The sequence below is a fragment of the Mobula birostris genome, chromosome 3 (genome assembly GCF_030028105.1).
Source record: "Mobula birostris isolate sMobBir1 chromosome 3, sMobBir1.hap1, whole genome shotgun sequence".
NCBI classification, from domain to species: Eukaryota; Metazoa; Chordata; class Chondrichthyes; order Myliobatiformes; family Myliobatidae; genus Mobula; species Mobula birostris.
The window spans coordinates 62,853,882-62,867,200 of record NC_092372.1 but is presented as its reverse complement, the minus strand read 5'-3'; the positions used below and the strand labels follow the sequence as shown (position 1 = coordinate 62,867,200).

The 13,319-nt window shown below is 38.0% G+C and overlaps 1 protein-coding gene across 1 annotated transcript; it reads right to left on the bottom strand.

Annotated features, from left to right (window-relative positions):
• Window positions 1–507: 507 nt before the first annotated feature.
• Window positions 508–12,878, bottom strand: cnga1b (cyclic nucleotide gated channel subunit alpha 1b). Its single transcript, XM_072254391.1, has 10 exons — window positions 12,775–12,878; window positions 9,697–9,759; window positions 8,775–8,825; window positions 8,523–8,684; window positions 7,524–7,631; window positions 6,353–6,459; window positions 4,159–5,540; window positions 3,251–3,272; window positions 3,129–3,150; window positions 508–607 (listed from the first exon to the last, which is right to left on the bottom strand). Exons 1-10 carry the CDS (start codon window positions 12,876–12,878, stop codon window positions 508–510), a joined length of 2,121 nt encoding a protein of 706 aa, XP_072110492.1.
• Window positions 12,879–13,319: the final 441 nt, after the last annotated feature.

Genomic DNA, 13,319 nt, shown 5'->3' with positions numbered 1-13,319 from the left:
AGAACAGTTTCTTTTCCTCTGCCATCTGATTCCTAATTGGACATTGAGCCCATGAACAGTATCTCACTTTTAAAAAAATATTATTTCTGTTTTTGCACTCTTTTTAATTAAGACATTAAATGACATTAAATAATCCTGAATCTTGTTTTGAGATATGAAGATATAAAGACCACTGCTGAGCAATGAGTCCTTCCCTGCACTAACGTGGTGCAATTTCCCTTTAGTGTGGTCTAAAGCCTTTCAAACATAATTTATAGAATTCCTTTTAAAGCTGGCTTAGTGGTTGAGTACTGGTGAATATCCCTCAGCATTCAAAAACTAATAGAAAATAATTAAATCTCTTGATTTAAACAGTCTTTCCACATTAAATCACAGAAAAATACTTTTAATTCCACAAAATAACGCAAGTTACTTTATAATTAGTCTTTCCCTTTACAATTTATCGTTTCCATTCAAATGTTGCTGTGGTTCTAATCTGCCATGAGAGTGTGGTCCTATCAGCAGCAGTCATCTGTTCAGCAGTCCTAACCAAGCAAGCTTATGTAGGAGCCCCAAATTTGGACGAGTGTGAAGATTAGTGCTGGTAGTTTCTTGGGAATCTTGGGCTCTTAAGCAAAAAGTTCAAATAAAGATTTTCAATACATGATAGATGTAAGTTTTGTATCAAGAGAGTCAGTAACTTGGAGAGGAGCTTGTATTTATGATCAACACACACAAAATGCTGGGGGAACTCAGCAGGCCAGGCAGCATCTATGGAAAAAAGTATAGGTGATATTTTGGGCTGAAACATTGACGGTACCTTTTTCCATGGATGCTACCTGGCCTGCTGAGTTCCTCCAGCATTTTGTGTGCATTGCTTGGATTTCCAGCATCTGCAGATTTTCTCTTGCTTTTATTTATGAAACTGTCATGTCTGGTTGTCCTCATTTATGTTGTGAGTGCAAGTTCAGCAATTGCTCTCAAAAACACAAGTTGTTGCAGTGCATTTTGCAAATGTCATTTTGGCATTCTTTGTGTTCTGAACTAACGTCCTGCTGCACAAATAATTGGCAATGGTGATGCAGTTACAGGCTGTGACCAATAGGTGACACCTTTCAAACTAGATATTTGAGAACTTTCTCCAACCATTATTTTGCTTGCCCTGTGTCTAAGAACATGGATTTACATTTACGGTTTTTACGTCTTAAACATTCAGTGACCACTTTATTAGGTACACCTGTACACCTCATTAATGTAAATGTGTAATCAGCCAATTATGGCAGCAACTCACAATAAGGTCTTTTGATTCCATGTACCAAAACAAATATATAAGAAGTTTAATCTAGGAACAAATCCTTTGTCTATCACATTGAATACTGCTTTTAAATTGAAGAATTTTCACGATAAATACCAATAATATCAAACTTAAACTGACATTTTGCAGTCACAAATATCTATTTGTGTAAACTACGTCACACAAAAGCTGAAACAATATTGACCTCTTCATACTAGGATCATTAAAAATGCATTGACGGGATTTTGAATTTGCTGCTTAGAGCGAATACATGATTTTGTGCAAAAATTTCCCCTCTTCTACACACTTGTGATCCATTTTAAAGGGTAGTGTACACTTTTGTAATAATTGGTTTGGAATGAAAATATAACTATTGCAAAAAACTTACAAGTTTCCATTATCAGGCGGAGACTAGGAATGTTTATTACTTATTTTTAAATGGTCCCTCTTTTAGACAAGATTTTTTAGAAATACAATACTCCTTTAAAATGTATCACAATTAGGTAATTTATTATAAATTCATAGGCCACTAAATCCTATAATAGCTTAGCTAGTTTCCTGTTATGTCTCCAGTTTGATACTTCCCAGGATACAACAGTGTTCTGTTCCTATGAACTGTTCGTAACTCAGGCTGAAGTGAGCTCCCAGGTGGCGGAAGATGCCTGCATTCGCGCAACATTTGGTGAATCCATCCATCCCAACAGCTTCCCAAATGTTCAGCAGTACATAAATTAGATACACACAATGATCTGTAGAGGTGGAGGTTGATGTGTTTGATTAGTCAGGGAAGGAAAGGTATTGGGGAAGAGGCAGGAGAACTGGCGTTGAGAGGGAAATGGATAAGCCATGGTGAAATGGTGCAGCAGATTCAATGGGCCGAATAGCCTAATTCTGCGTCTATGTCTCATATGGTCTTTTGGTCTAAATTGGGAGTAAGTAGCCAGGGGAAGACCTGTAATAGGAAATATCTAGGGAGGGAAGAGTGAGCAGTTCTCTTGATAACCAAGGCTGCTGGAAGTCTTTTGTTCAATTTAACATAGACAGAAATCCCATGCACCACCTATAAAGTGTAAAAAGTAGCTCCTGGCAGCACTCTTATTTTCATTACTGTTCTGGAGCAAATATTTGAATGGTAACATAGCCAAAATTGTAATGTAGAAGGGGCTTTTGGGGAGGCCCTGCTCAAGCCACTCTGTCAAAAATTCACTAGGATTTTCTATTGCCTTTCAGCTGATGAGAACTAAAGTGGAAGATGAGACTCAGCAGTTTGAATGCTTTGGCATAGACTAGATGGGCCAAAGGGCCTGTTTCTGTGCTATAATTTTCTATGGCTCTATCTAGTCCTGTAAGTGAGTTTCCCTCAGATCTTCTCCAATGACCATGCAAACTCAGTGCAGGGTGGCTCTGAAATATTGCATCGGGCTATAATGCTGGGGTCTCAACTCAAGAAGTGGCACAACCTCCTCCTTTACCTCCATTCAAGACCCCAAACAGTTCCTCCAGATGAGCTAATAATTCGCCTGAGAATCTGCTGGAGTTGCCTATTGTGTCCAGTGCTCCCGATGTGGTCGCTTCTACGTTGGTGAGAACCATATTGGGGGGTAGCTTCAACAAGCACTTCAGTTCCATCCACCAAAAGCAGAACTTCCTGGTGGCCAAACATTTTAATTCCAATTCCTATCCTCATTCCGACATGTGCAATGATGAGGCCATCCTCATGGTGGAGGAGAAACACCTTGTATTCCATCTGAGTAGCTTCCAATCTGATGGCATGAATATCGATTTCACCCTCTGGTTTAAAAAAATTCCCTCACCCTCCCCTCTTCTTCTATTCTCCACTCTTACCTCTTCTCACCTGCCTGTCACCTCCTCCGTCCCTTTCACCCATGATCCACTCTCCTCTCCTATCCTATCAGATGCCTTCCTCTTCAGCCCTTTACTTTTCCTATTCATCTGGCTTCACCTATCACCCCCAGCTATCCTTTTCTCCTCCATCCTCCTTTTTATTCTGCCGTCTTTCCCCTTCCTTCCTTCAGAAGGGTCTCGGCCCAAAATGTTGACTGTTCGTTCATTTCCATAGATGCTGCCTGACCTGTTGAGTTCCTCCAGCAACCTGTGTGCATTGCTACAGTACATAAATACTGTGATTGGTCTTTGAAAGTAACCCTTGGGATATTTGGAAGACAGAATTAATTACTATATAAATACAAGAATGTTGTGTGTTCATACTGATGCTGAGTGGGTTACAGCAAAAATGTGTTGTTGGCATATACTGTATACTCAACACAGCCTTGTTACTTTTGGGAGTGAAAAAGACATTCTACCATGACAGCAAAAGCTCACTATCAATATTATGTAATTAAATTCAAATTAAAGTCCCAGTACTGAGTTGTCATCTATATTGCATCAATACTTCTAGCATCATAGAATTCTTACAGCGCAAAGGAAGCTATTCAGCCTCGGATACTGACATTTACCCAGACCCTGCAAATTATTTTCATTTCAGTGCCTATCCAACTCCGTATTGGTGCTTATTAAAGCTTTTTTTCCCCAACATCCTTATCGGTAATGAGTTCCATTTCACAGCTTAGCTCTGCGTATAAATGTTCTTCCTCACATTCTCCCTTCTATCATTTGGCCAACACTTTAAATATGTGCTGTTGGTCTTTGAAACCATCTGCTATCGCGAATAGCTTCTGTTGTAGAACTCTGTATAAAATTTATCATAAACACTTTGAAATGTTTTTCTTCATAAAGTTATTTAATTTTTATGTGGATGTTCTTCCTGAGATGTATTTCAGTTATGGAAAACGTATCCAAATTGTAATATTAATTTGCATGATAACACTATTCTTTTTTTAACTCTCTTCAGCTTTATCCTTTGCTTGAACTTCTATCAGTTCTGAATAATCAGACTGCATTCCTGATTGTTTAATTTTGTTCTCAATCTTTGTCACTCTTTCTTTCAGCTTCTGTTGTGTAGCAATGTATTCTGCTAGAAGTCTAGCAAATCTAGTCTGTAGATTATCAACTGCAAGGTCCAGTCTGGTTATTTTCTCCTCCATATCCTTTGGATCAGCTCCAAGCTGTGCAACATCCAGATCCAAAAGACCATCCTTCATTAGAATTTGTCTCCCCTTTTCCTCCAGCATTGCTTTTGCATCTGGATACTCTGTAAGGGCTTCCATGAGATCATCTTTTGAGAGACAGAACAAATCTGAGTAGCCTATACTCTTAATATTTGCTGTTCTTCTATTTCCAGCTTTGCTGCCTTTGATGTTTAGGATACTAATTTCACCAAAGTAGCTGCCATCACTCAGAACCACAAATTGAGTAATTCCATCATCAGCAACGACTGCCAGCTTCCCTTCTTTGATGATGTACATCTCCCTACCGATGTCTCCTTTGCGACATATATAATCTTCAGGGCTATACACTTGTGGCCTTAGTTTCAATACCAACTCAATCAGCAGACCAGCTTCACAATCTGCAAAGATGCGAACTTTCTTCAGTGTATCCAAATGGACATTGATGGCAATCTCTGCTCTTAGCTTATCAGGAAGGTACTTTAAGACCTCTCTTTCATCTACAGCTTTTTTGTTTGTCCACAAGTAGTCAAACCATTTGATAACTCTCTTCTCCAAATCCTTGCTCACTTTTCGGAAGTGCATGTACTGTTTGATGGCGTCAATCCTCGACTGAAACTCTGCACGAGCTGCGTTCATATTGGAAATCATGGAACCAACGTTACCAACGATGGTGGCAAAAATCAACACTCCAACCAAGAAATCGGCCACCACGAAGAAGTATTCTGAATCCTGAACAGGAGGAGGGGTTTCTCCAATGGTTGTTAGTGTCAGTGTTGACCAATAGAGACTGTACACGTACTTCCTAGCAAGCCGAGAAAATTCAGGAATAGATATATTTGGATATACCCACGTGTCCGCTCCAAATCCTATAGCTTTTGAAATTGAATAGTATACACAAGCATTCCAATGGATAATAATTACAATGTACATGACAAGATTGGATATCCTAAAAATGTTTGGGTAGTTTGTCCTCGTTTCAGTTCTTGACACAAATTCAAACATTCGACTAATCCTGCTCAAACGATTTAATCTGATTTCGGGATATTCTAGCCCCAAGATGAAATACAGTAAGTCAGTTGGAATAAGTGAGAAAATATCTAATTTGAACTGTAGCGTAGCAAAATATTTTTCTCTGAGTTTCTTTTCATCTTTGACTAATAGTCCTTGTTCCAAATAACCTGTTAGGAGAATAGAAATTATTAAAGTAATTAGAAAATATTTTCTGCAAGAATCTTCAGAGTGGGATATTGAACAGGTGTAACAATGCTACATCTAAAATTTAACATCTATAAATAAGGGAAACAGGACTGAAGCAAAGTATATTAAAATTATAATAATTCTCTGTTGTAATCTAAAGTATCCAGTTATTAGAGCATAGTTACTAGGCCATGCATTCATTCACATGAATCTCAGGACATTTTCAAATCTTTAACGTATCAAACACATTTGCTTTCATTGGCCACACAAAAAATGTTAAGTAAAATAATGTTGTCCATTTCACTACATAATTACTTTAAGGACTATTATTTACCCAAGTAACTAGTTAAGGCCATTTAGGCCAGTTATCATATTGAAATGAGACTTATGCCTGAAACAAGATGATAATGAGGTTTTCATGACCTGATACTAAGGAAGGGACAGGTTTGGGACTGATGCAGTAACAGTGATTTTCAGACTAAGGCTTTTTGTTTTGCAACCCAATAGAACAACTAGAATTTGTCATCATGAAGATAAAAAAATAACCGCACAAAATAATAAAAGATACACCCACACACGAGGAAATCTGCAGATGCTGGAATTTCAAGCAACACACATAAAAGTTGCTGGTGAACGCAGCAGGCCAGGCAGCATCTCTAGGAAGAGGTACAGATGACGTTTCGGGCCGAGTCGTGACGAAGGGCCTTGGCCCGAAACGTTGACTGTACCTCTTCCTAGAGATGCTGCTTGGCCTGCTGCGTTCACCAGCAACTTTTATAAAAGATACACCTACCTGTTTTTGTCCTGAAATACATGTCAATTATGTAAAGGATATCTGATACATAATCAAGGATGAACCATGTGAGCAAGTAATCTGATTGAAGTTCTTCAAAACATGCTCTGAATAGGGAATGGAAAAACATGCCTTATTTAAACTTAGAATACTGCATTCAATAAATTAAATTAGGTCACACTTTTTCTGGTTAACTTTAAACAAGTTATCATCTTCATAAGAATCAGCAGTGAATATTTTGGAATTAAATGTAATTATTATATTTCAATAACTTAGACCTTTCTCCTTCAAATCTTAGCACAGGCAATGGATGATTTGTCAAACTTAACTAAATTCTCAGATTACACCATTATCTTTCTATCATGCAGGTTAAAGTAGCTCAGCAACACAGTTGTTTATTTATCCAGTGGGATATCTAAAACAATTAATGTGAACATTTTTTGCTAACCATTCAACTGCCTGTGTTAATCAATCACGGCAGTCCTGTTCCATATCAACAGCAAACTATTTATACCCATTCCAAGGATTGACCAGATGCACTAACTACAAAAGCATTCTAAGATATTCATCCTCACTGTCAAGTATCACTTAAAACTGTCAAATTTGATCCCTCCTACTCTCCCTTCCCTGAATCCACGAGTTTAAAACACGAATCTTGAACCTGTGACCTTCTTCTTCAAAGGTAAAAGATTAATAAAATTTAATGCCATAAATTTCAATGATTCCCTTCAGTACCAAATTGATTAATTGAATGCGTTATCTTCCCCGCTTTGTTTTCTGTTTATTTTTTAATGAGTAATGTTATAGACAAGGAGCACAAGAAAATAGAGCTTCCAGCTGCTTTCTTCCTACATGTTTATTGATCATTTTCTTTTATTCAGTTTAGTCTGTCTTTCTATCCTGAGGTGAGAGAATGATATGCGAGTTTATTTCCAGACCATGCATACATATGCTGTGTGCTGCTCTTGTCCTGTTGTATAAATATTCTCAATGAGGTGAGAAACAAATAATAGATACTAATTTGCATCCAACATTTTGTTACACTCATTAAGGATTATGTATTCCATTTATCTTGTCTGTACCAAATGAAACTCAGCATTATTACACACATAACTATCTCCACCACTTTGCCACAACAAGTTGTTTGACAAATTTCTATGCCTCAACCTACCTTGCTATGAGCATGGTCCAGTTGTACATTACTGGCATTGTAATTATCAGGAGCCAGTAGTAGTACATGTTTCCTGCCGGGTCCAGAATGGGTACCAGTTTTGACAATCTAAACACAATTGTATATAAGTAAAGTCTTTATTATGATAACATCATATGACATTTAAAAGAGATAACCATTATAAAAAAACATGTTTGAAATAAGGGAAAATATTTGCTAAAGATGTATTTTAATTGACAGGTTTCTAGGTGAAAACTGTGCCATTGAGTCCAAAGTTAATAATTATTGACTAGAAAACATCCAAATTGATAGATGGCTTGCACTAGCTAATCTTGACATTCCAGTGGGCTTGTGGCTACCATTATTGGTACCAGTTTGCATCAAAAAGATCATTCCATTACTTGAACTTAAGTTTACTAATTGCCACAGATAGATTTAAACTTTTGTGACTGGATCCGTGATCCAGAGCTTCAGTTATAGGAAGAGTCGGGTGCCATGGTAACATAGCAGTTCCTGCAACACTATCACAGCTCGGGTGTCAGAGTTTAAAGTTCAATTCTGGTGTCATCTGTAAGCAATTTTGAAGGTTCATTCCCATGTGGCCGTGGGTATCCTCCGCATTCTCTGGTTTCCTTTCACAGTCCAAAGGTGTACCAGTGAGCAGTAAATTGGTCATTGTAAATTGTCCGGTGATTAGGCTAGGGTTAAATTAGTGGGTTGCTGGGCAGCACAGCTTGTAGGGCCAGAAGGGCCTGTACCGGGCTGTATCATTAAATAAATCAAAATAAAAATAAATAAGTTACTAATCCATTAATTTAATTTAAACAGCCATACCACTAAGCAGGGCTTACAGACTAAAAGTTCTTTAGGCATTAAATGTTATTGTTTCCTTGAATCTCTTCATTCATAATCATAATCATAATCATAAATAAAAGCATGTTCATGATTATAAACCCACAGATTGAGCAAGATACAAACATAAAATTCAAGGACACTTACTCAATCTTGCCTTTCTTGTCATCTTTCTTGTCATCTTTTTTGTCATCTTTCTTGTCATCTTTCTTCTCTTCCTTCCCTTTTTCTTCTTCTTTTGTTTTGTTCTTCTCTTTGTCCTTTTTCTTTTCTTTGTCCCTTTTCTTCTCCTTTTTGCCATCAGATTTACTGTAAAATGAAGTGATATTAAGCACATACAATGAAAGAAATGGTTTCAACAGAAACTGTGCTAAATGTTATGAGCTATTGTTCACTCACCCTTTATTTTCTTTCTTATTCTTTTTGGATTCTTTCTTCTTTCCTTTTTCTCTAAAAATAAAAAATAATTATTCTGTATGCATAATTAACATTTATAATCCGATCACTCACCATTATTGTGTTTGTTCACAAAGTGTTACTTTTTTTCCATTTTGAAGGATGTTGGAAGAAACAGTAAAACAGGATTTATATAGTCCTTTTCACAAATTCGGAATAACTCAATATGGTTAAAAATTAATAAAGTACTTCTGAAATGTAGTCACAGTTGTGAAGTGATGACCAATCTATGTCCTCTCGGAAACACATACAGTATGAATAAATAACAACATCATATATTGCATGTATTGGTTGAAGAATCAGATGATAAACAAGAAGAAACTATCTCTGTCTGAAAGGGCATAACATTGCATATGAATGAGCACTGAGGCAGCATTCCTTCAGTATGAAATGCTAGTCCAGATTGTGTTCACAAATGGGGTATTGAGGGGGGATCTGATTGAAACGTATAAAATCCTAAAGGGATTGGACAGGCTAGATGCAGGAAGATTGTTCCCGATGTTGGGGAAGTCCAGAACAAGGGGTCACAGTTTGAGGATAAAGGGGAAGCCTTTTAGGACCGAGATTAGGAAAAACTTCTTCACACAGAGAGTGGTGAATCTGTGGAATTCTCTGCCACAGGAAACAGTTGAGGCCAGTTCATTGGCTATATTTAAGAGGGAGTTAGATATGGCCCTTGTGGCTACGGGGGTCAGGGGGTATGGAGGGAAGGCTGGGGCGGTGTTCTGAGTTGGATGATCAGCCATGATCATAATAAATGGCGGTGCAGGCTCGAAGGGCCGAATGGCCTACTCCTGCACCTATTTTCTATGTTTCTATGTTTCTATGATGAAATGATTATTCAGAAATCCAACCAAATACTTACTCATCATTGTTGTTACAGTTGTTTATGTTGGACATCTCCAAATCAGAGGCAATGGCTTGGTTCCTAAGGGAAAGCAAACAGCTTAGAAATTTAATTGACTTGAACAAAAATTATTAATTTATAATTCGATAATTGTGAGGATTTTTGAGTAGATGCTTTTCCAAAATAATCTTGCATGCGATGAATATTACACAGCCCATACTAAGTTACTAAAATGCAAAAAAATGTGGCATGTTAAGGATATCAATTAAATCTTATGGAACAGAGATTATACACTTTGGTAAACCTGCCTGTCACTTCATCTTTTTGTTATGTTCAGGACATAGCAAATTTTCCATTGGAGTGTTTTGTGATGCAATTGGCTTGGAATTTCTGAACATCTATTAGGTCCTGGAGTGCACATTTGAATGATGGTGCCCATGGAAGTTATATGACTATGAATCACAAATTTAGTTAATCATATAAAGGTAAACAGCTGTTTTATTGCTCTGAGAAACAGTATCGTAAATGTTAATCTATTCCCTAAATTGTTACGTATATAGATAATCGTTCTGTGTGCATAATATGTGAAATAACCTTAGTCAAAGAGTCTGATAAATTCATGATTAGGTGGATAAGGAAATCAATTTCAGATTGCTGGGTGCGGTATTTTGAACACAGCCTGCTACCTTTCACGTTTTTTCCAACACTTGGTACTTAAGCTCATAGCAAGTCAGTGGCTTCCAAAAACCATGGAAACGAAGAGGTTCCACTGCACAAAGGACTGAGAATCTACAGACACAATAGTCTGCTGATCCTGGAATCTGGAGCATAAAGCAAGCTCCTGGAAAAAGTCAATGGACCAGGCAGCAAATGTGGAGGTAAACGGGAATTTCCTCCACAGATGCTGCCTGGCTTGCTGAGTCCTCCTTTTCTACATTGCATCCTTTTCTACATAATTTTTGAGTTAATATACTCAAGGTTAACAATTAATCCTAAATGCTGTGAATCACAGAGAATGCCTGGGATGCCAGTCATGTTTTCTCATTGCTTCTGTAGACAGAAATTAGTTAAGAACCAAAATAATCAAATACTTAGGCAGACTTAATTGTAAGTCAAACAGTGTATTTAATCCAAAATTTACAGGGCCTGAATTTAAATGGCTGAATCCCTAAGTGAGGGGATTGAGTCTGGGAAAGCACTAGAATTGAAGAGTTGCCTTGTGCAATATATGGGACTACATACACTTGCACCATTGATTATGTAGTCAGGTGCATTCTAACTTTCCCACCTCTAGAGAAGCCAATTCTGACCTGGACCTTCTCTGGGGTCCCAATAGTGAGTTCTAATGTGCTTGACTGAAGGACCGGACTCTTGATTTTAACTGAGTGCAACAACATTTAGGTGTTTGCTGGATATTATGATGCGAAAGTAAAAGTAGTTTTTAGCATACAGAATCTATGCTCAGCCCTGTTTTCCACAATAACAACCCCTATTGACATGTAGGTTTCACTGGGTTTCACACCCCCCCCCCCCCATGAGCTTGTAGGCGGGAGAGTGATGTTGGGTGTCACTAGGAAGTCCCCTTCTACACACCAGCCATATTCTGGTCCTGGCCATTTTATACCCTCCATTGCCCGATTATCAATGATAGACCGGAATATCAAGTAATTCTAAATACGCAGTACTTCAAAACAAAATAAAATTAGAAACTAAAAAGAACACAGGCCAGATAATAACTCAGCACCAAGAAAAGTCCAGAAATGGCAGGGGAATTTTGAAAGAAAATGCCAGTGTTTTCCCCAGGTCTGTTGAAACCATGTTTCATCCTTTTCAACAGCTTTCTCATCTGATCACCAACCAAGCAGCTGGAATGAAAGTCTGACAGATTGGAGAGTGGCCAAGGAGCAGATATCAGGTGAATTCAACTTTGGGTGGAGATCAAAAGTGTTGTCACCAATCATTAAATAAAATAACTGGGCCCAGAACACACGCACTCTTACAACTTAAATACATTTTATTTACATGGACATAAGGAGAACACTATGGCCCCTGTCACCACACTGTTCTGAAGCCAGGACTGAAAACGAATCAAAATTTTTATATGGATTTGGCATCTCAGTTCTGGATATTGACCACTGGTAAATTGTATATGTTTGAATTCCTTACTTGCAAGATCAATCGCCATTCATAACAGAGGTGTTAAAAATCAACATAAACAGCAAGCTGATAACCAACGACACTTTGAAGTTTGTAAAATCATTGTCCCTCAGTTATTGGGTGCATTTCACATCCTTCTCTTATTCCCATCCCTTCTGTCTCCAGCACCCTCTACTGTGTAAAGGGAAGTTACGTTCTTGATTACACGCTGCCTTGACCTCTGCCTTGCCATGGTGTCGGAGACAGTTTTCAAAATAGTCCAGAGTGGGGTCCTCTTCAAGGGGTAGGTATGAGGAGGTGACTGAGTTGCCATTTCACCTCTGCAAGGCAGAGGTCAATCCACCACACTGCAAGAGCACCCACTTGGTCTTCAGACTTGATGGTAAGGTTGGGATTGGTGTAGGAGAGTAGAGGGCAGTGCATTCAGGTGGAGTAAGGTTTGAGGAGGAGAAAGTAGTGCTGACTCCTGCTTGGCATAACTGTTTCTTTTCAGGCAGGCAAACAAATCAATTGAGAATGTAACAAGAGTTACTTTTGCTGTGGTCTGTCAATCTATATAAATTATCCCAACTTGTCACCAGGCTTGAAGGAAGCTATAGTATTAACCTCAGTGGATTCTGATCCAGAAATGCAGGTGTAACTTTTACAGGACCTTGCCGTCCTAGGTGCCTGTGTTTAGGGAACTTGCAAATGCACATTAATTTCCCAAGAATATATTTAACATTTTAATGTCATAAAGAAAAAGAAGTAAACCTGTACTCTCAAAACATTTCCTTCATTTTTGGGTCTAACACCATAATATGCAAAATAAGAATACAAATTAGATTTTAGGCATCCAGATTCAGAATTATTCAAACAAAGTGACTTTTGGTCAATGCTGTACCTAATAACTAATTTATTATCCAGGAAGACATCTTAAATAAAGTTGTTCTTTCATACCTGTTTTGTCCATTCTCCATGTTTTCAACCTCGTCATCTGCAGGGTGAACTGACACCCTGGGAACGTATCGGTACGTCCAATGTGTATTAATCTCAGCTGTCATTTTGATCACAAAGTTAATTCCTAAACAAAACAAGGGAACAAATAATGTGAAACAGTATTTTAGTTTTATTTCCCCATGTGTCACTCAGGGTATTCAAGCCCCCTTAAATGAGATGCATTAATGAGAGTTGCTCATTATTTTCCCTTGCATTCGTTATTATCTGAATCTTGGCATAAGTAGATCAATGCATAGAAACCTAATGAAGCTATAACATTGGTCTTTACATGTGCAGGCAGGAAAAGCAGTATGATGCTGTCAGCTATCTATTCATGCAGCCAATAGATTAGAGCAGAGCTCTGTAGTTTTGCCAAATCTCACAGTGTAGGGTGGTGCATAATTAAGTATTTATGGTTGGAGGAGGAACCATGAACATTTCCGGCTTTAAAGATGTTGGAGCTCAGCATACGAGTCCAAAAGGCAGGGTAAAGAGATGACAACAAT